General features: G+C 39.9%; 1 protein-coding gene across 1 annotated transcript in view; it reads left to right on the top strand.

Moving 5' to 3' along the window:
• The window catches only part of PTPRG (protein tyrosine phosphatase receptor type G), a 686,752-nt gene that overhangs the window by 451,252 nt on the left and 212,858 nt on the right, over positions 1-22,642 (top strand). Inside the window, exon 5 of the mRNA XM_039910413.1 lies at positions 16,767-16,862. Within this exon, the coding sequence (XP_039766347.1) occupies positions 16,767-16,862 (96 nt within the window). The remainder of the gene's footprint in view (positions 1-16,766; positions 16,863-22,642) is intronic.

The raw sequence follows: 22,642 nt of genomic DNA, 5'->3' as shown, positions 1-22,642 counted from the left end.
TCTCCTCCTAGCTCTCTGGCCATTCATTTTCAGGCTACTTCATGGGCTCCTCCTCCCCCTCCCATCCCCTAACTGTAGGGATCCCTCAAGATTCAGTTCTTGGTCCCCTTCTATTCTCCATCTACACTCACTCCCTTGGAGAACACATTCACTCGCATGGCTTCAGCTATCATCTCTATGCGGATGACACCCAAATCAATATCTCCTCCCCTGTTCTCTCTTGCATCTCCAGGCTTGCATCTCCTACTGCCTTTAGGACATCTCTACTCTGATGTCCTCCCACCACCTAAAACTCAACATGTCCAAGACAGAGCTCCTTATCTTCCCTCCCAAACCCTGTTCTCTCCCTAACTTTTCTGTCACTCTGGACAGCACAACCATCCTTCCTGCTCACAAGCCTGAACCCTTGGTGTCATCCTTGACTCAGCTCTCTCATTCATTCCACACATCCAATCCGTCCCCAAATCCTGCCATTCTCATCTTCACAACATTGCCAAGATCTACCCTTTCCTCTCCATCCAAACTGCTATCACATTAGTATAATCACTCATCCTATCCCAACTGGATTACTGCATTAGCCTCCTTTCTGACCTCCCCACCTCCTGTCTCTCCCCATTTCAGGCCATACTTCACTCTGCTGCCAGGATTATCTTTTTACAGAAACATTCTGGGCATGTCACCCCCATCTCTCCCCACCCCCAAATCGCCAGTGATTACCTATTGACCTCCATATCCAGCAAAAACTCACTATTGGCTTTAATGCTCTCCATCACCTTGCCCCCTCCTACCTCTCCTCCTTTTTCTCCTTCTACATCCCAGCCTGCACACTCCTCTGGTGCTAACCTTTTCACTGTGCCTTGTTCTCACCTGTCCTGCTGTCGACCCCTGACCCATGTCCCACCTCTGGCCTGGAATCCCTCCCTCCTCAAATAATAATAATCATAATAGCATTTGTTAGTGCTTACTATGTGCCAAACACTGTTCTAAGCGCTGGAGTAAATACAAGGTAATCAGGTCATCCCACGTGGGGCTCACGGTCTTAATCCCCAATTTACAGATGAGGTGACTGAGGCACAGAGAAGATAAATGACTTGCCCAAAGTCACACAGCTGACAAGTGGTGGAGGCAGGATTGGAACCCACGACCTCTGACTTGCAAGCCCTTGCTCTTTCCACTAAGCCATGCTGCTTCTCTCTGCCAATCACACTTCCCCCTTCAAAGCCCTACTTTGAGGCTCCCCTCCTCCAAGAAGCCTTCCCAGCCTAAGCCCCCCTTTTCCTTAGTTCTCCTTCCCTTCTGTGTCACCTCGACTCACTCCCTTTGCCCTTCCCCCGTCCGCACCCCACAACACTAATGTATATATGTATATATCTATAATTCTATATATTTATATTGATTCCTGTATACTTGTTTTGATGTCTGTCTCCTCCCTTCTAGAATGTAAGCCCAGTGTGGGCAGAGATTGTCTCTACTGCTGAATTGTACTTTCATTCATTCAATAGTATTTATTGAGCGCTTACTATGTGCAGAGCAGAAGCAGCACATGGCTTCCATAAAACAAGCGCTTAGTACAGAGCTCTGCTCACAGTAAGCATTCAATAAATACAATTGAATGGATTAGCTCAAAATGGCCCTAATCCTTTGTGGAACTAATCTTCAAACTTAGAATGTTTCTCTGTGAATGACTCCTTACCTGTCCCCTGGTTGCTTCAGAGCCAATGCATTCCACTTCCAGGTCCCTGTTTACACAGGAGCTACTTCTATGAGACTGAGTGCTTTCAAATTTTTAGTAGCTGCTAGTTCCTGACAGTGTACCCTGGGGCTATTGCTGTACTTGTTTACCATATGAAACCTGCCCTGTTGCTTGCTTTCTGTAGGAACTCCAGGGACCTGAGTTCCCATACTCTCATTAGTAGTAGATGGTCAAAAAGCAGTCAACAGCAAGAGAGCAAAAACCTAGGTTAGGGAAAGATAGGTGTGGTTGAAGGAGTATGGTTTGGAAAGATCACTGGAAAAATCAGAAAGGGTTTTAACCTTGGGTCACTGCTCTCCAAGGACATTCAAGGAAGATCTGCATGGTATTTCAGTTGTCTGTTCATGAAGTAAATTGCTTGTTGCACTGCTAAGTAATTTTCCATATTATCACATAAATCTACTTCCATAAATAGATAGCATAAGGAAATATTTGTGAGAGACCCTTAAAGGCCAATTAGGAAGGAATGCTTGAGGCTACAACAATATTCCTGGAATCTAGATCAGAATATGCTTCTGGTCCATTAGGGAACTCCTTCAACTCAACAGGCTACAGATATCATTGAATAACTTTGATAGAGTCTCCATAGCTGCTGTATGTTAATGGATTTGCCCTGTGGGCACATAAAATTGTATACAGATGATTATGAGCACTTTGCAAAGTCTGCAAAGAGCATTAGCTGTCAACTGGCCTCAGTGAAATTTTTTGGAAGATTTTGATACCAAGAGGCTTATTCAAAGAGAATGGCAAGCACTGCAAGTGGCAAATACATCAGGAAGATAAAGGACAATCTTTATATGTGCAGCGATTAATGATTCCCATATTTTGAAGAATGTTTAAATGCAGTAACATGGGTTGGACAGGTCCAAGATATTGTGGTGGTTTTGGGTGCAAATTTCCAATACATTTGCCCTGTATAAAGCTATATAACTGAATTTATCCTCCAACCATGGAAGAACTGTGCTTAGTAAACATCCAAACATAGTAATAATAATAATAATTGTTTTTTGTTAAGTGCTTACTATGTGCCAGGCACTGTACTAAGTGCTGGGTTGGATATAAGCAAATCAGGTTGGACACAGTCCCTGTCCTGCATAGAGCTCACAGACTTAATCCCCATTTTACAGAACTGAGGCACAGAGAAGTGAAGTGGCTTGCCCAAGGCCACACAGCAGCAACCTTCTGACTCCCAAGCCTATGCTCTATCCACTATGCCATGATACTTCCCCCACATGATATAACCTAAGAACAATACCCCCTGGGTTTACTTTATTCCTAAGGCTAATGTGATTGGTGGGATCTTGTAATGCATCTAAAGGATACAAATTATTTAAAACTTTTGCAACCCTCATTTTGGGCTATTGTGTCTTTTTTGGTTAGAATATCATTTTAGTACTACAATACTTGCAAAGCATAAGAATGAAATTCTGTGTAGGATTTATGCTCTATATCTCTCTGGCCTTAACCTAGGCACAGCTCTTCTGCCAATTAAGCATCAGTGTGCAGAATTCTTTGGAGACTAAACTTGCCTCAGAATTGTGGAACCTTACCAACTTAGTTTGTAAGTCTTATCTAAAGAGAGGCATTTTACTCCATGAATAAAATCACTTCAGTTTCAAAATTCTAGGTTTAGATTTAAATGACTGTAAGGCTAGCCCAATTATGTTGCACTAGTGTGCAGTCAAACAATGGGCTACATTCATAGTTTCACTCTTTTTTAAAATGTTCATCAGCAGTTTGGAAGGAGATAATTACTATATATCATATTTGGAAGCTAGATTTGCTTTCCTTAGAATCCCTCTGAAAGGAGATACTTATCTCTACAAGCTAATTAAGATTATTTTATATTCTTTAAAATATGAAATAATAAATGAAATGGGGTAAAATATATTTTGGTAACAGATTAGAAGTGTTATTGATGTTTGATGCCAATTGTGAGGCATTTCTGCTTGACGCAGACAGATATGGAAAGCCATTGGAGGGCATTTGAGAAGAGGGAAGGTGTGGATGAGCAACATTCCAAGAAGTTTATCGTTGCACTTTGATAACCACTCCCATCCCCAGAGCACATATATACATATTCTTCTACTCCATACAGATTGAGGAAGCAACAGAGTATAGGGATATGTACTTATGTAATCTGGCGGTGGGAGTGGAGTGAGCATCACAGTGTTTAGGGATATGAACGCAATTGCATAGATAATGCAGAATGGAGGGAGAATTGTTTGGGGAGAGAAGGGGTTAGTCAGGGACAGTTTCCTGGAGGAGACCTCCCTATTTGGGGAATAATTCAGTTTCCCATAGCTTTCTTGATAGGAGAAACATTAAAGGAAGGATTGTTCATGCTGAACTGAAAGAATTTTAATTGCCAGGAGCAAGCAAAGGTTACTCTGATTAAACGGGTTCTTTGACTCTCTGGTTTCAGTGTTAGATTATGAACTCCTTGAGAGCAGGAATCTGGTCTACTAGCTATGTTGTATTCTGCCAACTGCATAATGATGCTCAGTAAATATGACTGCTTGATTGAATTGAGCTGTAGAGACTAGGGAAAATGGGAATGTGGTCCAGATAGTTTTGGATTTTTTCATGTGGAAGGAATAGAATGAACAGTGAAGTGTACAGTGATGTTAACTTTTTGTTCAAGTCAGAGCAAAACAGCTTTTCATTATGAAAAGCAGCATCGCTTAGTGGATAGTCTACAGACCTGGGAATCAGAAGGACCTCTGTTCTAATCTCGACTCCACTACATGTCTGCTGTGTGACCTGGGCAAGTCACTTAACTTCTCTGTGCCTCAGTTACCTCATCTGTAAAATGGGGATTAAGTGTATGAACCCTGTCTGGGACAGGGACTATGTCCAACCTGATTAACCTGTACCTACCCCAGTATTTAGAAGAGTGCTTGGCACATAATAAGCACTTAATAAGTACATAATTATTGTTATTTTAAGGGACAAGATAAACTTAGCTAAGCCACTTGTTTGTTTTTGTCAGTATGACTTTGCATATGGCTCTACAGAATAAGGATTTTTAAAAATGCCATTGGTAAAAATATGATGTCAGTATTCTTGAAAAGGCTGTAAAAGTATCAGGATCCTGAAAGGTATTCTTGTTGGAATACAAGCAAAACTCACTTTCACCTTCTCCTCAACCTCTTTGCTTGACTTAACAATCAGAGTTAGTCCCTATCCATAGGAGATCTAAAACCAAGCTGGATATATATTAGCAAATTGTTTCCTGTCTTGAGGCAACACAACAGGTTATGCATGCAAAGATGTCTTGGTTGTCAGTCAGTCAATCACATTTATTGAGTGCTTACTGTGTACAGAACACTATTATAGCTTGAGAGAGTACAATATAGCAGGCAATTCCCTACTCACAACAAGTTTACAGTCTGAAGTTCTCCTTGTTCATGGTTTCATAGTTCTCAGAATTGTTAGCTTCCTAAATAATTATATGCTAATAAACTGAGGGAAGTGGGGAACTATTTAAAAGCATCCATTTGAAAGTTCCCTTTCTTTATAAATGTCTTTAGATTTGGAGTAATTATTCTGTACCAAGAGGTGTAGTGCAGCTGTTCATATTGTTCCTTTTAATAAATTTATGTTTTATAGTAATAATATGCACTTCATATTGCCTTAGATTTCAAAATGACAGAGATTTCATTCAAAAAGAGTGGGAGCTGCATATGATGGATGCCAGTAAATGCTGGGAAATTGATATTTGGGGTCTTACACATTGGGAAACAAACTAAAGTACATTGATCACATGTAGAATATTGCATTTTGTTTTAGAGTAAAAAGCTGATGTTGGTCAAAGAGAAGTCAGAGGAGGAGTGAAGTATATTAATGAGCAGAAAGAAAAATGTGTGGATAGATGGAAATAATTACACAAATGTTGTTTGGGTGAAATACAATAAAAGCTAGTGCACCAACAGGGTTTATTTTTAATGTGGCCCTCTTTTGCTTATATTTCACACAGTGCTTATGACAGGCAGTATTTCTATCCATCAATGCTCCTCCTTCCCTTCTTTCTCTGCATATCTTATCCTGTAGCATAGGACATGGTGGCAATCAATCAGTGCCAATCATTGAGTGCTTACTGTATGCAGGGCACTTTACTAAACACTTGGGAAAGTACAATACAGCAGAGTTGGTAGACGTGTTCCCTGTCCACAAGAAGCTTATAGCTTAGAGGGGAAGGCAGATAATATAGATAAGTGAATTACAGATATAATAATAATGATGGTAGATATGTACATAAGCCTGGTAGGGTGGATCTCATGTTCTTAAAGGGTACAGATTGAAGCACATGGCTGATGCAGAAGGGAGAGGGAGTAGGAAATGAGGGCTTAATCAGGGAAGGCATCTTAGAGGAGATGTGATTTTCATAAGGCTTTCAAGGTGGGGAGAGTGTTGGTCTGTTGTATTTGGAGGAGGAAGGAGTACCAGGCCAGAGACGGGTTGTGGGTGAGGGATCGTGGTGAGATAGATTACATCGAGATACAGTGAGCAAGCTGGTGCTAGGGGAGTGAAGTGTGCAGGCTAGACTGTAGTAGGAAATCAGTGAGGTAATAAAGTAGGAGGGGGCAAGTTAATTGAATGTTTTAAAGCCTATGGTAAGAAGTTTCTGTTTGATGTGGAGGTACATGGCAAGGCAGTGGAGATTCTTGAAGAGTGGGGAGACCTGGACTGATTTTTTTTTTGGTTGAAAAATGATCTGGACAACAGAGTGAAGTAAGGACTAGAGAGAGTAGAGACAGGAGGCAGGGAGGATGATGCAGTAGCCAAGGCGGGCTAGGATAAATGCTTGGATTAATGTAGTAGCAGTTTGGATGGAGAGGAAAGGGTGGATTTTAGAAATGTTGTGAAGGTAGAATTGACAGAATTTGGTGACATTGACTTTGTGGGCTGAATGAGATAGATGACTTGAGGAAAATGCCAAGGTTATGGGTATGTGAGACAGCGAGAAGAGTGTTGTTCTGTCTACAATAATGGGAAAGTCGGGGAGAGAACTTTTGTACAAATCCTTGTTTGCACATATACATTTGTTTCCCAGGTACACCTCCAGACATGACCTCTCTCATCCTCTGCAGTTTCATATTTCCTTCTGCTTTCAAGACATATCTACCAGGATGTAATGCTAACACCTCAAATTAAACATGTCTCAAACAGAACTCCTCATCTTCTCACCCAAATCCCTGATATTTCAGTATCATTTTTAGTGTTTAAACCATATTCATATTTAGATATGTAATTATCTTCCAAAGAAAATTGGTCATTGGTAAGTGATTATATATATTTTGAACTTCTGTATTGTGCTTTCAATATATTTCAATTTTTGATCAGGTATTCAATATGAAAATATGAATGAAGAGACGATTAGCATGATATCTGGTTCATATTTATGGAGTTGGGGATCACAAGGAAGTAGTTATATGTTTCATTCAAGACCTTTCCTAGAGATTTTTTTTGAATTTTATTTTTCAGGTTCTTTATCCCTAGTTTTTCCTACTTGTTAATGTTAAACATAAACTATAGAAAGCCTTCCTTGACAACCCAAAAGGCTGTTAGAGGATGCCTGCTGAAAACTGGCAGTTAGGCAAATTGATTTTCTAACCTTGTAAAAGGATTCAATCCTTTATATGGCTCTGATTTCAAAGATTCAGGTCAAGGCAGGCACCCTACTGTGCTCAGGACAATTCCCAAATAGCACAGAAGTGGAATGGGCAAAGGTGTTAAAACATGAAAATAACTACAATAAAAGCAGAAATGGGGTTCCTTCCATCATTTCTTGGCTTGGCTTTGAGCCACATTGCAGTTCTAGTTTACATCTAACAAAATATTTCAGAAACCCAAGAGTTTAAACTTAAAAATACTTAAAATTGCTGTGATATACCCAGTTCTCCTAGTGGCTTATTCATTTACGCTTTCTTGTGAAAAATCTGCATTTTGGGAACACTTGCACTATAGTACTCATGTTCTGCACCTATGCACATGCACCTAAACAGATTCTTTGATAAAGGAGAATGGAGACCCCATGAAGGCTCAGATTTCCAGAAGATTGTACCCTAGTTCCCTAACAATCTTCTGTTCAAAACATGTGCTGAAAACATGTGTTTTTTGAGATTGAGATTGTAATTTGAGATTTTGATGTAACTCTCAAGGATAAAGAAGTGATCTTATTTCATCAGCAAATATATTTGCAGAGGCCTTCCACACTTAATATGATTTAAAAGTATTATTTAATATTTAATAATGGATATTATTTTTATTAAGTGCTTACTATGGAGCAAACACTATACAAAATGTGGGGTAGATACAAGATAAGAAGATCCAACCTCAAGGAAATTAAGTGACTTGCCCATGTCACACAGCAGGCCAATGGCAGAGCCTGGATTAGAATCCAAGTCTCCTGACTCCAAGTTGCACGTTCTTTCCTCGAGACCATACTGGTTTCTATTGATTAAAAAAAGTAAAGCCATTTTACTGATTAATTGTCAAATTCTCTATTGTATCAGACAAAAAATGGGGAGCTACAGAGGAGGTAGATGATCATTCTGCCCAGGAAATTCCTGCCAAGAAGGCTGTTCAGAGAGAAAAAGATTTGAGTATTTTTGTCATAAGGCTGACATATCCTGGTGTATTATGTTATTTTCCTGAACCCATTTTTTCCCAGCTCAATATTCCTTTTCCAGTCCCAGAGAAGATGGAAGCTGCTAGCCAAAATAGGTGGACAAACTGATTCCAATTAAGTCCATGGGTAAGACTGATGGTGAGATTTAGCTTTGAAAACCTTTAGACTGTTAAAAAGGGGATAAGGAGATAACACAGAGATGGAGGAGGAAGAAGAAGTGAAGGATATAGGTAGAAGCAATATTATCTATGTCTCATTATCAATGTACTTTCAACAATCACATTAACCAGTGCTATTAATGGGATGCTAGATGGAATTTTCCTCCTAAACCAGAATCTGTCCTCCAATGTCTACTGTTGATTGTTCCTTCTTTTTGTTAACTGATGTAACAACAAGCCTTTTGTTCCAATGTAGTACATTTTGCCTTCTAACTCTTATTCAGAGCATTTTGAGTCTTAGGTAACTCAAGAATTTGATGTTCAAGAATCTCCATAATTCAATTCATAACATACTGATTTTCCCCCTATTTCCTCACTGTCTGAGGTTCCTTTCATGGGTGGTTCTTAGGAGAGTTACCTTGTCCTGTATTTCCAACTCTTTGAGTACCACCATGCAATTTGGGGAAAAGGAAAATCCGTAGATATTTTTGATTCCCCAGCGCTGAATTCTAGCTTTTCTGGTTTCTGCAGTGTCAAGGAGAGGGTACCCATTGTCTCCTGTGGTGGGCAGGGGGTGGAGGAGGCGGTCTGGGAGGCACCATGATCTAGTGCTGTTTCCGAAGTTCATTTTCTCCCCTCGCTAATTCAGGGCACTCTGGGGTCTAGAAGAAAGAGCAATAGGAGACAGTCCTTAAGTTCCTTGTGGGCATGGAACTTGTCTAGCAACTCTGTTGTATGGTGCTCTCCCCAGCACTTAGTACAGTGCCCTGCATACAGTAGGAGCTCAATAAATACCATTGATTGATTGATTCCCCTCATAGTCACCCCAACAGCACAGGAGGTGCACCCCACTGAGTAAACCCACACATGGCCTTGCAAACACAAAGCAGATGTCACCTCTACACCAGCTTTAAACATCAACCACATTTTCTCCTTCCCATTCACTCTCATCTTAGTGATCTCAGAGAGGAAGAGCTACTACTCAGCCCAGCCCCACAGCACTTATGTAAATATCCTTATACTCTACTATTTCCCCTATCTGCAATTTTTTAAATGTCTGTCTCCCTTGAAGAGTGTAAGCTCCTCGTGGGCAGGAATCACATCTACTAACTCTTTATGTTGTACTTTCCCAAGCACTTGGTACAGTAATCTGCATCCGGTAAGCACTCAATAATAGATTTTTGTTTTTCCAGCTTGTGAAACCCAACATTCCAGGCTGACTACAAGATATTAGTCATGTTTCTCACCTCACCTCCCTCCTCCACTCCACACTATGTAGGAAGCATTTCATGGGATTACAAAATCCAAGGACTTATTTTGGGAATGAGGATATTTTTCCCAACCATATTTTGGCTGGTAGAGTTGTGCAGTCCTTACAGCTAAAATTTAAAACCACTTCCTACCACAAAAAAACAAAAAAAACCTCCAAATGACCTGCTTTTAGTTTTAAGTTCTAAAATTGTATTTTACTTTCTAATTTTACATACTAATTTATTTTTGACTATGGTTAAGATCTTACTTAGTCCTGTGGGCACACACTGTAATTTCATTATTGAGTGGAATATTTTTAGTTCAAATATTCTTTTCTGAATAGCTAAACACAATAGATTATCTAGTAATTGAAGTTTCATATCCTCTTTGCAACACAATTGTTAATATGTGAATATGTGTGCTAACAAGAAGTAGTGATAGAATGATCACAGCCTTGAGTGATCTAAAAAAAATTAAGAATTATACTAATGAGAACTTTACTCGTGAGATCAGTAATTTCAAGAAATTTAAATTTCAGGTGTGCTAAAGGATTTATTTGGTTGTGCCACCCGTAAAAGAACCACATATAGATATGAATACTTGCTGGTCAATTGCACACCTTGAGGAAAATTTCTTTAGATGAGATGTATTTGGACCACCTACAGGGAGTCTTTCAAATATTGTCTTGTACTTTTCTTTTTCAGTAAGGAAACCCATTGTTAGACATTTTAATGCTCAGAAAAAAATTTATTTTCTAGTACAGAGAGTAATTAGGCTTTTTTAAACACTTCTCAAGAGGATTAAATATAACAATTCAAGAAATAATACAATTTTCCCATTTTATTGTTTCATTGCTAATACAATTAATATTCCAAATCTATAATCAATCAATCATTTTTTGACTGTTGAGTGCAGAGCACTATACTGAGCGCTTGGGAGAGTACAATCTAACAGTATAACACAGTTGGTAAACACGTGCTCTGTCCCCAACGAACTTACTGGTTATAAGACTCTATAATAGAGCCAAAAAAAGTGAGAGGACAGAAACAACAAGAACCTCTGGTGAGTAACCACTGAACCATATTTCAGAGGTTTCTTGTATTTCAACACAGAAAGCATATTGCTGATTTCTAGTTGGTTTTGAATGATTTATAACCTTTTATTTGTGGCCGAGTTTTGCAATCTATGTTATCATGGAAATTCTATTGAATTTATAGTTCCGTTTATCCAAAATGATTTGCCAGACTTCATTTCATGGTGAATCATGTGGTTGTTACTCTGAGTACAAAACAATTTCTAAAAAGTTTCATATTGTAAAGAGAATAAACACTAAAGTGGTTATTTTCTTATTATTGAAATACCAATAAGTTTAACAAACCATCTCAAGAACTCCCCACCCATCCCATGGTGCAAAACTTGGCTCCAATGTCTAGCAGCTTGACCCATACAATGTACATACCAAAGACAAGATTGTCTTTTGTAAGAGTGAAAAAGGAGGAGGAATATTTATTCAAAACCATAAGAGTTGGCAGAAAATGAAAACTTTCTGGTAGATGTTGTTATATATGAAAAAATGCACTCCTAATCTCTATGTCCCTTAGTAGTTTGCCAAAAGAAAGAAGTTAATAATACCGGAGAGAGCACTAGGCTAGAAGTGAGCAAGGGTATCTGCTCCTTGCACTCCACTTTGACTGGCAGGAAGACCCTGGACTGATTCCTTAAACCTTGTCACCCATGAAATGGCAATCTGTTCTTAATATTCCCTAAGCAGTAGGCCACTGTGTATGTGGAGAAAGAGGAGGCAAGGGAGGGACAGAAGGGGAAATTACTTTCTCTATTTTTTTTTTTAAAAGGTGAGCTAATTCTTGAAGTATTTTCTCCCTACCTTAGAAATGCCTCCTCAAACCAAACATGCTGGAAAATTTCCCAACAAGCAACTTTAAATGTATGAAGAAAACATGGGAAAGTGTGTTCTATCACACCTCCATGCCCCTCCCACCCCCAATGTATATCTGCATTATGTGTAATATTTCCATAGTACTTGTAGGTCTAATGAGGCTTCCCTCATGTACATGTTAGAATAATTCAAGATTGTTGTACTGTTAGCTAAAGGGGTCACATTTCCATGGACCCACGCTGAATTGCTATTGGTCACTTTAAATGCTTGAGGTTCCACAACCACACTGAAGTTCATTACCTCTTGCCTCATATACTCAGCTCAGATCCCACAGCATTTTGGGCATTGTTCTTGTGCAATTAAGCTCACCCAACTCCCACTCAGATTTTCGCTTTTCTTTTTGCCTACTTTCCCATCATCAAGAGCAAAGGCAGTCTTGGGAAGGTGTCCCAGTGTCCTGATTTTCAACCCAAATTTAATATAGTCAGCAACATAGTCCAACAGGAATTTAAATTATATCCTGGGTTCTTGTGATAACTTTCATTCCATGGGGATCTACCTTGAGTTGCCCAAATTCTTTTTACATAGATCACAGCTGAGTTAGCACTCAGCCATTCATTTGGATCTCACTTTTCAATTTAGAGCTAAAAGCCCACACCCTATCCTATTAACCCTATTAAACCCCTTGTCTCAATTTCAAAACTGCAGCATTTTCACTGAGGTGGTAACAGGTGAAGCAGATGCGGTCTTTAAAGGGAATATGGAGAAAAACATATACCTCCTTCTTGTCCCCCCACCCCCCAAAACCACAGGCCTTAGGTAGCCAGGTGTATTAAGTGCTTTATTTGCACTTCAATTGAACTGTTCAAAATGTCCTAATAAAGAAACTGAAAAACAATGAACGGCCCTTTCATTAGGTGCTCACTAAAATCTAGTCCTATACCCAAGGAGAAAAGGAATAAGATCAACCAACAAAATGTATCTTGGAATTGGAATATCTTAAAATCAATATACTAAAATTGGATCAATACATTTACATATAGATTATTTTTAAAATTCCCTTTTTTGATTTAAAAGTATAAGTTTTATATTTTATTCAAGATGTTTGGAAACTAGCTGTGAATTTAGGCTACAAGAACAAAGTAAAAGAAAATTAAGCCTTAGAATGCTAATTGATAAGTTATGTCATATAGAACAAACAAAATGTTTATTTTGAATGTAACATGGTGTACATAAATTCTGTGCACCTAATATTCTTTAGAGTGGTAATCATCATTTCAACCCAAGTCAGATAAGACACTGTATCCACTCACATCCACAGTTTCCCATTTTGATTGAGTCTGCCAAGAACAAAATGAGTAATTCTCAGAAAAAAAACTTGAACTCTTGTATCTTTACAGTGCATATCAGGCAATTGAGAGATCTGCAACTAATTATTTTAGGTGCAATTTTTCAGAATTTGCTTAGAGCCATTTATTTCAAACTGCAGATAAGATTGTGTTGTCATGTGATTGTGTTCTTCTTAGGTCTCTTGATTGCTACCCACAACTGGTGACTGCTCTGGACTGCCTCTTTTCACCTTCTGCTTCCTAATGTCAAAGGAGACCATCTCCAATTGCTTGGTGACTCTCCAGTTAGGGACAACCTTTATCATGAGAAATTGCATCAGATCAGCAATCATCCTTGGGCAATCAAGAATGGTCAAGAGCTTTCCTCAGTCAGTTGGGCATAGATCTGGAGAAATTGTCAGTACAGTCAGGCTATCACTCAGAGGGGCATTATGACACCCAGGAGTGGGCTTTGCAACAGGACTAGTGCATAGTGCAAGGTCATTGTCTCTAGACTGTAAGCTCGTTGTGGGCAGGGAATGTGTCCACCAAGCCTGTTATGATTGTACTCTTTTAGTGTTTAGTACGGTGCTCTGCACACAAGTGCTCAACAAATATGATTGATTAGTGCTCTACATGACTCCACCAGCATCCTCCCTCCCCTTGTGCCCTGGATAGCACACCACTTCCCCATGAGCCTTATTTGGAACTAAGAATTATATTTTTCCTGTACAGTGGTGTCTCTAAAGGGTGGAACAGAAAAGGCAGGGCAGACAGAATGGAAAGAATGGAGGGAGAGAAAGAAAGGGTTAAAGGAGTGAAAAAAACAGTAGAAAAGGAGAGAGAAAAATAAGATAGAAAGGAGAGCAGAAAAAAGAGGTGGCAGAGGCAAAGTCATAGTGGGCAGAAGAAGCAGTGTGGCTTAGTGGAAAGAGCCTGGTCTTCGGAGTCAGAGGTCATGAGTTCGACTCCAGGCTCTGCCACTTGTCAGCTGTGTGACTGTGGGCAAGTCACTTAACTTCTCTGTGCCTCAGTTACCTCATCTGTAAAATGGGGATTAACTGTGAGCCTCACGTGGGACAACCTGATTACCCTGTATCTATCCCAGCGCTTAGAACAGTGCTCTGCACATAGTAAGCATTTAACAAATACCAACATTATTATTATTATTATTAGAAGAGAATGGAAGCATGGAGAAGAAGCATGTCCTAATAGAAAGAGCATGGAGAGTCAGGAGCCTGCACACTGGAATCACTCAACAAATTTTGATGAAGATAGTAGAGACACACACAGACCCAGAGACTCATATAGAGGCACATACAGACAGACACACACAGATACTCAGAGACACATCAGATGTCCTTAAGTATAAATGGATACTTATAAATACATACATACATAAATTATTTATGTATAATAATGCAGACATACATAAATTATTTCCTACCACTGCACTGGAGCACACTGGAGCAGTGTTGTGAGGCAACCATGGTGAGAAGACTCTTGGCCTCCCAGGTGGGAGTGGGGGCTCCTATTGGTGCAGCCCTTCTTGCTGATTGTCCTCTAGAAAATTTCCCTGTGGCACCACTGTGTCACAGTGGTTACATCATAAATTTTGGGAAATCAATTGGGAAGCAGCCACTGTAATGGTGGAGGCTGCAAGAGCAGCTTTAGTTATATTTGCTGTTGAGAAAGAAGAGGCTTCCATTTCCCTACTGCTGCTTCTTTCTAGGCAGCCACCACCATGGCATGAGGCTTCCATCCCACCTAGCTGTAAACTAGGACAAAGCCTTTTGAGTCGCAGCACAGGACCACAACATTTGTGACCTTCCTTCCTAAAGCAGGACTTTTGGTCCCATTAACACAAAGACACCTATGTTTAACATTTTTCCTTTCTCACTCTCAAAGACTCTGATGCTGTACTAATAATGTATGCTTTACTAATAAAATGGATTCAGAACAAGCTGGAGGATAGTGGGTAAGGAGGGCTGATCTGTGAAATTGTGGGGTCGGGGGTGTGTTGGGGGCGGAGCAGTTGGTGGGAAGCCTTGAAGCCAATTGTTAGTTTCTGCTTGGTAGGAAATGAGTAGCCATTGGGGGTTTTGAGGCCTGGGGAATTGTGAAAAGATTGACCCTTCAGGAAGATGACCCACACAGCAGCATGTAGTATTGATTGAAAAGGATGAGGTTGGAGGCAGGGAACCCAGCAAAGAGGCTGATAAAATAATAACAAAATCACTAGAGGAATTGTGGTGCAGATTAGACAACAACTGTAAAGCTAGAGTTTGGGCCCTAAATGGCTACTTCGGACAAGACCCTTTTTTTATCCAAATATATTAGACCATTATCTATGGGCATATTAAAAATTATTCCCTTACCAATGTTAAAGTTAAAATTTCCTAGGAGAGATTCTAAACTATTACCTATCATTGGCCATACAAGAAAACCATTAAACAAAATGCTTTTTCTCATATTTTTTTCCAGACTGTTTATGAGAATGCCCCCTAAGAACATTCCTAATTTGTGTCATCTTGTTTTATAACGGAAAGTGAAATGTAATTTTCAGAATTTATTGTGAAGTACTGAGTTTTATTCTGACTTAGTTGCATTGAACCCAAAGTAATTAATGTTGAACTGTTTTAATTTGTACCTCAATGAATAGATTTTTCTCACTGTAAATTCATGAATTCTACAGCTACCCAAACCTGGAAGCTTCTTATTTATAAAAAAAAAAAAAAAAGCCAGAATCAGTATAAAGTCAAAGGCTAGGAATTTGAGTTCATCCTGGTTTTTCAGGACCTTCAACAGAGCTGCCTATGTCTCTTTTCTAGAAAACATGTAGTTACAATTTGAATCTTCTGATACCCCTCTTGGGACAAAATTGTCTGTTCTTATCCTGTTTCGTTCATTGAGTCCAGAGTTCCGTATGAACTTAAGATCCTTCAGTCAATTAGTTTCCAATGAACCGTTTAAGCTAATAAATGTATATGGTAAAGAGATGGTTGGGGTAGTGTTTTTCTTCCTTTTCATTTGAAGAATTCTAAAAAATTCAATAGCATGCCAATCCCAGGAGAAAATTGAAAGATGTCAGTCAATCTATCTCAGTTTTCAAAAATTCATAGAAACATTTTGTATGGCTTCTGTTTCCTGAACAACTTTAAAGTAAGCACAAGATAAAGTACACTCCGTTGTGGTATGATGTATGTGCTTTCACTACCCATTTTGGTTAGAATGTCATAAGGGCATCAGGGAAGATTCAATCAGTAATTTGACCCTGTCTGCGTAGAGCGCAACATGATATTGGAAGAAGCAGCCTGATTGTACTACAACAGGAATTTTGCTTGTTGGGATTTTGCAAGAATTCCAACCTCTGCATTACTGGGAAAATGGGTGTATTTAGGTTATTTTAAAAACATAGAGTTAAAGATAGATTGACTGGGCTACTAGACTAGGTTAAAAGTTCTGGATAAAGAAAGGCAAATATACACTAATTTTATCTGCAAAAAATGATGCCAATTGATACAATCTGCCTGGATCATGCCATTTAACTATATTCAAGGTCTTGGAAACACTGTATAGTAAATCTGTTCCCTCATAATTGTTCTAATTAAACAGATAAGCCATTTATCAGAGTGCCAATTGACTCAATTCTTTTAACATCTTTATCTTGAAGTTAGATGAACAGTACTATGTAAACAGCTAAAATTCTGAAGATGTTAAACCATCCTTTTTTTTCCCTTCACAGATGCAGATTTACTTTTATAATCCTGATGACTTTGACAGTTTTCAAACAGCAATTTCAGAAAACAGAATTATTGGAGCCATGGCTGTATTTTTCCAAGTAAGTTAACAGGAGTCGAAGTACTTGAACCAAGGTGTTCTCAAAAATTTTTTTTTATTTATCCAATTACTCCATCTTTAATGAATGCATCTGTTTTTTTGTTCACACCTGTCTCAATGAAAGATATTTCATATTGTCTAATGTGTGATTTAAAATGTAAATAAGTATGTTTAGAAACATAATGAATTTTTTGCATGAATTATTTTGATTTTATTGCTACTTGACTGGTGCACAGATTGGAGAACACATTTATCATGTAAGTTTTTTCACTGCAGAACCAGGCTGAACATATACTTTTAGCATATTAAGAGGATGATGTAAAAAGTGTTTGCTTGGAAGTATCTTTAAAATTAGACTGTACTTTGAAGTAGTTCAATAAGTAACATCAGTCCATTTTTTAGAGATAGCCTTCTTCACTCTCCCCAGTTTTGATAACTCATGTTTTTATTGATAGCATATTCCCAATTCAATGAATTTATACATTCCCTTTAAAAAAGGTACTTTACAGAATAGAAGGTTTTTGTGGTTTGTGTGTATAGTCTATAGAAATGTGTATACTCCCTCTCCCATCCTCTAGCTGTAGGAGTTCCTCAAGGGTCAGTTCTTGACCCTCTTCTGTTCTCCGTGTCTAAACTCACTCCCTGGTGAACTCATTCACTCTCGCAGCTTCAATTATCATCTCTATGCAGAAGACACTCAAATCTACATCTCTGCCCCTGTCCTCTCCCCATCCCTGCAGGCTCGTATCTCCTCCTGCCTCCAGGACGTCTCTACCTGGATGTCTGCCTGCCACCTAAAACTCAACATGTCCAAAACTGAGCTCCTTATCTTCCCTCCCAAGCCCTGTCCTCTTCCTGACTTCCCTATCACTGTGGATGGTACGACCATCCTTCCCGTCTCTCAAGCCCACAACCTTACTGTCATCCTTGACTCAGCTCTCTTATTCACCCCACACATCCAATCCGTCACCAAGACCTACCGGTCTCACCTTTATAATATCTCCAAGATCTGCCCTTTCCTCTCCACCCAAATGGCTATTTTACTGTTACAGGCTCTCATAATATCCCGGCTGGATTATTGTGTCAGCCTTCTCTCTGATCTCCCTTCCTCCTGTCTCTCCCCGCTCCAGTCTATTCTTCATTCTGCTGCCTGGCTCATCTTCCTGCAGAAATGCTCTGGGCATGTCGTTCCCCTTCTTAAAAACCTCCAGTGGTTGCCTGTCAACCTCCGCTCCAAACAAAAACTTCTCACTCTAGGCTTCAAGGCTCTCCATCACCTTGCCCCCTCCTACCTCTCCTCCCTTCTCTCTTTCTACTGCCCACCCTGCACACTGCGTTCCCCTGCCGCTCACCTCCTCACCATCCCCCATTCTCGCCTATCCCACCGTCCACCCCGGCCCCTGTCCTCCCACTGTCCTGGAATGCCCTCCCTCCTCACCTCCACCAAACTAACTCTCTTCCCCTCTTCAAAGCCCTACTGAGAACTCACCTCCTCGAAGAGACCTTCCCAGACTGAGCTTCCCCTTTTCCCTCTGCTCCCTCTCTGCCCCCCTTCACTTCCCCTCAGCTAAGCCCCCTTTCCCCCCCTTTCCCCCTGCTCATCCCCCTCTCCCTTTCCCTACCCTCAGCACTGTGCTCGTCCGCTCATTTGTATATATTTTTATTACCCTATTTATTTTGTTAAGGAGATGTACATCCCCTTGATTCTGTTTATTGCTGTTGTTTTTGTCTGTCTCCCCCAATTAGACTGTAAGCCCGTCAATGGGCAGGGATTGTCTCTATCTGTTGCCGAATTGTACATTCCAAGTGCTTAGTACAGTGCTCCTCACATAGTAAGTGCTCAAATACTATTGAATGAATGAATATATATGCGTATGTTCATATAGGTAGCTAAACAAGCCCACCTACAGCTATTCATTTTTGAAGGTGATGCTGGTGATGGTGACATGTTTTCTATGAGTATGGGTTTGGTTGAAAGGATCTGAATGTGACCAAAAATCCATCTGACATTTTGAACATCTAAAGACAATTCCTCGCTACACTTATGCATTGATCATTTGCAATAACTGCTATTGCTTTTTAAGACTGACACATAATTTTTCAATTTTCCCCAAGTCTCTGCTAAAAGGAGAGCCACCCCTCTTCCAACTTCAGCTTGCCCGGCTAGTCTGTGTGCTGTTCTTGTCTCCAGATAGCCCCTTATTACTTAAAGCATTGCTTGAAATATCTTAACTATTCCTTGAAGACATTTGTTCTGTTCCCCCTGTTTCTCTATACCCCTTTAAGTTCACCATTTAGCAGCTGCCTGAGTATCCAGCTGTTTTCCATTCTTATCAGGTGTCTTTCCCACTGTTTGCTGGTTAGCTGACCACATTTCAAGACTTCATTGTTGGTAATGTTGACCTACCATTTGATGTTGAATATAGCTCATTGAGCAACTGTTCTAGAAACTGAATGATCCTTCTAAGGCAGATGCAGGTCTCTTAGCTATACAGAAGATTGGACACAACCACAGTTTAAATTTAGCTTTAGGGCTGTGTACCCTCTTGTAGCCAAATTCTTCCGATCCATTTCCAAAAAAACAGGTTGCAATTCATAATTTACTTTCTTACTTTTTTGATTATCTGTGCACCAATGTATAGTGTATACTGCTTAAGGAGTAGAATTTGGTGGCATCATTATATTTTGTGTTGCCAATGAAAACTTTTGGTTGTGTGTAGGGTTCCCTGAGTGAAGGCTGGAATATGATCGATTTTTCTTCTGGATTATTGTTCATAATATGTTGTGCTGATTATGCCAAGTCACACATAGTCATATGCATGTCTTGTATGTGTGCCTCAAGACCACAGTCTTCAGTCTATAACAATTCCTGGATGACCGTCTGGATGACATAGGCTACTGAGTTGAGAGAGCTTCCAAGTGGATCAGAAGCATATACCCAGGGAATCAGGGAATTGGGTATATACCTGCATTTAAATGCTTCATTACATTTTCAAGTATGGAGGCAAAGATTAGGTTGAGTAATATTGGACCTACAATAGATCTCTTATTTATTCAAAGGTTATAGGGGGAAAAAAGTCTGACAAGACATGTCAACACTGACTCAACTGACCTTATATAGTCACAGAGCAGCCTAAGGATCTTTGTGAAATTCTCTTGGTAGCTAAACATCCTTAGGAATTTCTAGAGCCCAGACTTGTTGATGATTTGAAAAGGTTCTGCAAAATCTGCAGATACAATGTAGAGTACTTGATGTAGTTTCTTGCACTTCTGTCTGGAAATCTGAAAGTACTACATTAAAACTGCAATTCAGGTAGTATATGGTTGGTTATTATATTCTTCAGGAGCCTGTCTGGAAGGAATTTGGCTAGAATCTTGCCAGTAATGGACAGTGGTGAGATACCTCAGAGGTTTTCACAGTAATCTCTCATATCTTCTTGAAGATGATGATTATGGTGCCATCTTTCAAATCTTATGGGATTTTTTTCAGCATTCCTCATGTTGAGAAAGATCTTGGATTTTCTTCTTCAATCATATTTATTGAGTTTACTGTATGCAGAGCACTGTACTAAGTGCTTAGGAGAGTACAATATAATAGTGTACAGGCACATTGCTGCCCACAATGACCTCACAGTCTAGAGGGGGAGAGACATTAATATCAATAAATAGATAAATTACAGATATATACATATGAGCTGTGGGGCAGGGAGGGGGGATGAATGAAAGAGTAAGTAAGAGTGGTGTGAAGGGATTGAGAGAAGAGTAGAGGAGGGTATAGTCAGGGAAGGCTTCTTGAAGGAGATATGCCTTCAATAAGGCTTTGAAGTGGGGAAAAGCAGTTATCTGTCTGATAAGAGGAAAGGCATTCCAGGCCAGAGGTAGGATGTGGAGGAGAGATCTGTGACGAGAAAGATGATATTGAGGTACAATAAAAAGGTTAGCATTAGGGGAAGGAAGTGTGTGGACTGGGTTGTAGTAGGAGAGTAGCGAGGTGAGGTAGGAGGAGGCTAGGTGATTAAGTGCTTTAAAGCCAATGGTGAGGAGTTTTTGTTTGATGCATAGGTAAATGGGCAACCACTGGAGTTTCTTGAAGAGTGGGGAAACATGGTCTGAACGTTTTTGAATTAAAATGAATGGAGTATGGGCTGGAGTGGAGAGAGGCAGGGAGATCACATGGAGGCTGATATGATAATCAAGGTGGGATAGGATAAGTGCTTGCATTAATGTGGTAGTTTGGATGGAGAGGAAGGGGTGGATTTTGGCAATGTTGTGAAGGTACAACTGACAGGATTTAGTGATGGCTTGAATATGTGGGTGGAACGAGAGAGAGGAATCAAGGATAATGCCAAAGTTACGGGCTTGTGAAATTTCTGAACATTAAGTTCCTTTTTGACTTCAGCAGTGCAATCAGATCCAGGTGCTGTATGTCATGACTGGGATCATAGGTCTCACATGTCAGAGCTGTGGGCTCCCTGTCATATTTTGGCCAGTTTTCATGTCTCAAAGAACCTTGCCCCAAATGTTGGAGGGTGTGATTGGAAGATTGTTTTAGTGTTCGTGTTATCTTCAGAAGATTGCCTCTTTGCCTTGTTGAGAGGTTCTATCTGCTCTTTTTAGTAGTGCAGTGATATTGTGTATGAGGCCATAAAACATCTTTAGTGATAATAATAAATACCTTATTAAGCGCTTACTATGTGCCAGGCACTGTTCTAAGCGCTGGGGTAGGTAGAGATAATTGAGTTGGACACAGTCCCTGTCCCACATAGGGCTCACAGTCTTAATCCCCATTTTAAAGATGAGGAACTGAGGCCCAGAAAAATGAAGTGACTTGCCTAAGGTCATACAGCAGACAAGTGGCAGAGCCAGGATTAGAACCCATGACCTTCCGATTCCCAGACTTGTGCTTTATCCACTAAGTCATCCTGCTTCCCAGCATGGGATGTGAAAGAGTCCTTAGACGTTAGTTAGCATTCAATAAATACAATTTATGGATAGATTTTCTGTTTGCAGACCACTGTACAAAGTGCTTGGAGGAGTATAATATAACAGGGTTGGTAGACACATCGGCCTTACTGGCCATTCATTTCTGGCTGAGCAAATTTCTTGTTATTCTGCATGTCAAACTGTAGACTTTTGTAGGTCTCATTTTTGTGGTGATTTTGAGTTACTGCATGATGTTGACAGACCATGTCTTGCTACTTGCAAGTAACTGTTTGGTCTTGAGGTAATTTTCCCCGAACTCATTTAAGTGGTATCTACTTGCCATACCAATTCTTTTAATGGTTGCCTAGAAGAGAATATCGCCAAAAAAAATGCATGGAACTCAGCTTCCTTATTTGTAGCAAAGGAGCTGAGGCACTGCCATCTCAGAGCACCATGTAGGAGATCTTCATCTTCAGGAGCTGGATATTGATCCAGATTGATGGTTTCAATACCATTTTTGACATATTTATGGCACATGAAGCAACACAGTGTAGTGGATGGGCCTGGGAATCAGAAGGTTCTAATCCTGGCTCTGCTACTTTTCTGCTGTGTGACCTTGGGCAAGTCACTTCTCGGTGCCTCTGTTACCTCATCTGTAAAATGGGGATTTGAGACTGTGAGCCCCACATGGGACAGGGACTGTATCTATAACCCGATTTGCTTGTAGCCATCCCAACGCTTAGTACAGTGCTTGGTACACAGTAAGTGCTTATTACCACAAGTATTATTATTATTATTATAACATTGGGCTGTAATGCTAGCTCAAGTTTAATTAGCCATGGTCAACTCAGCACCAGC

The sequence above is a fragment of the Ornithorhynchus anatinus genome, chromosome X1, assembly GCF_004115215.2.
Source record: "Ornithorhynchus anatinus isolate Pmale09 chromosome X1, mOrnAna1.pri.v4, whole genome shotgun sequence".
Classification (NCBI taxonomy): Eukaryota; Metazoa; Chordata; class Mammalia; order Monotremata; family Ornithorhynchidae; genus Ornithorhynchus; species Ornithorhynchus anatinus.
The sequence above is the reverse complement of the archived record's forward strand: the minus strand, read 5'-3'. Positions and strand labels throughout refer to the sequence as shown.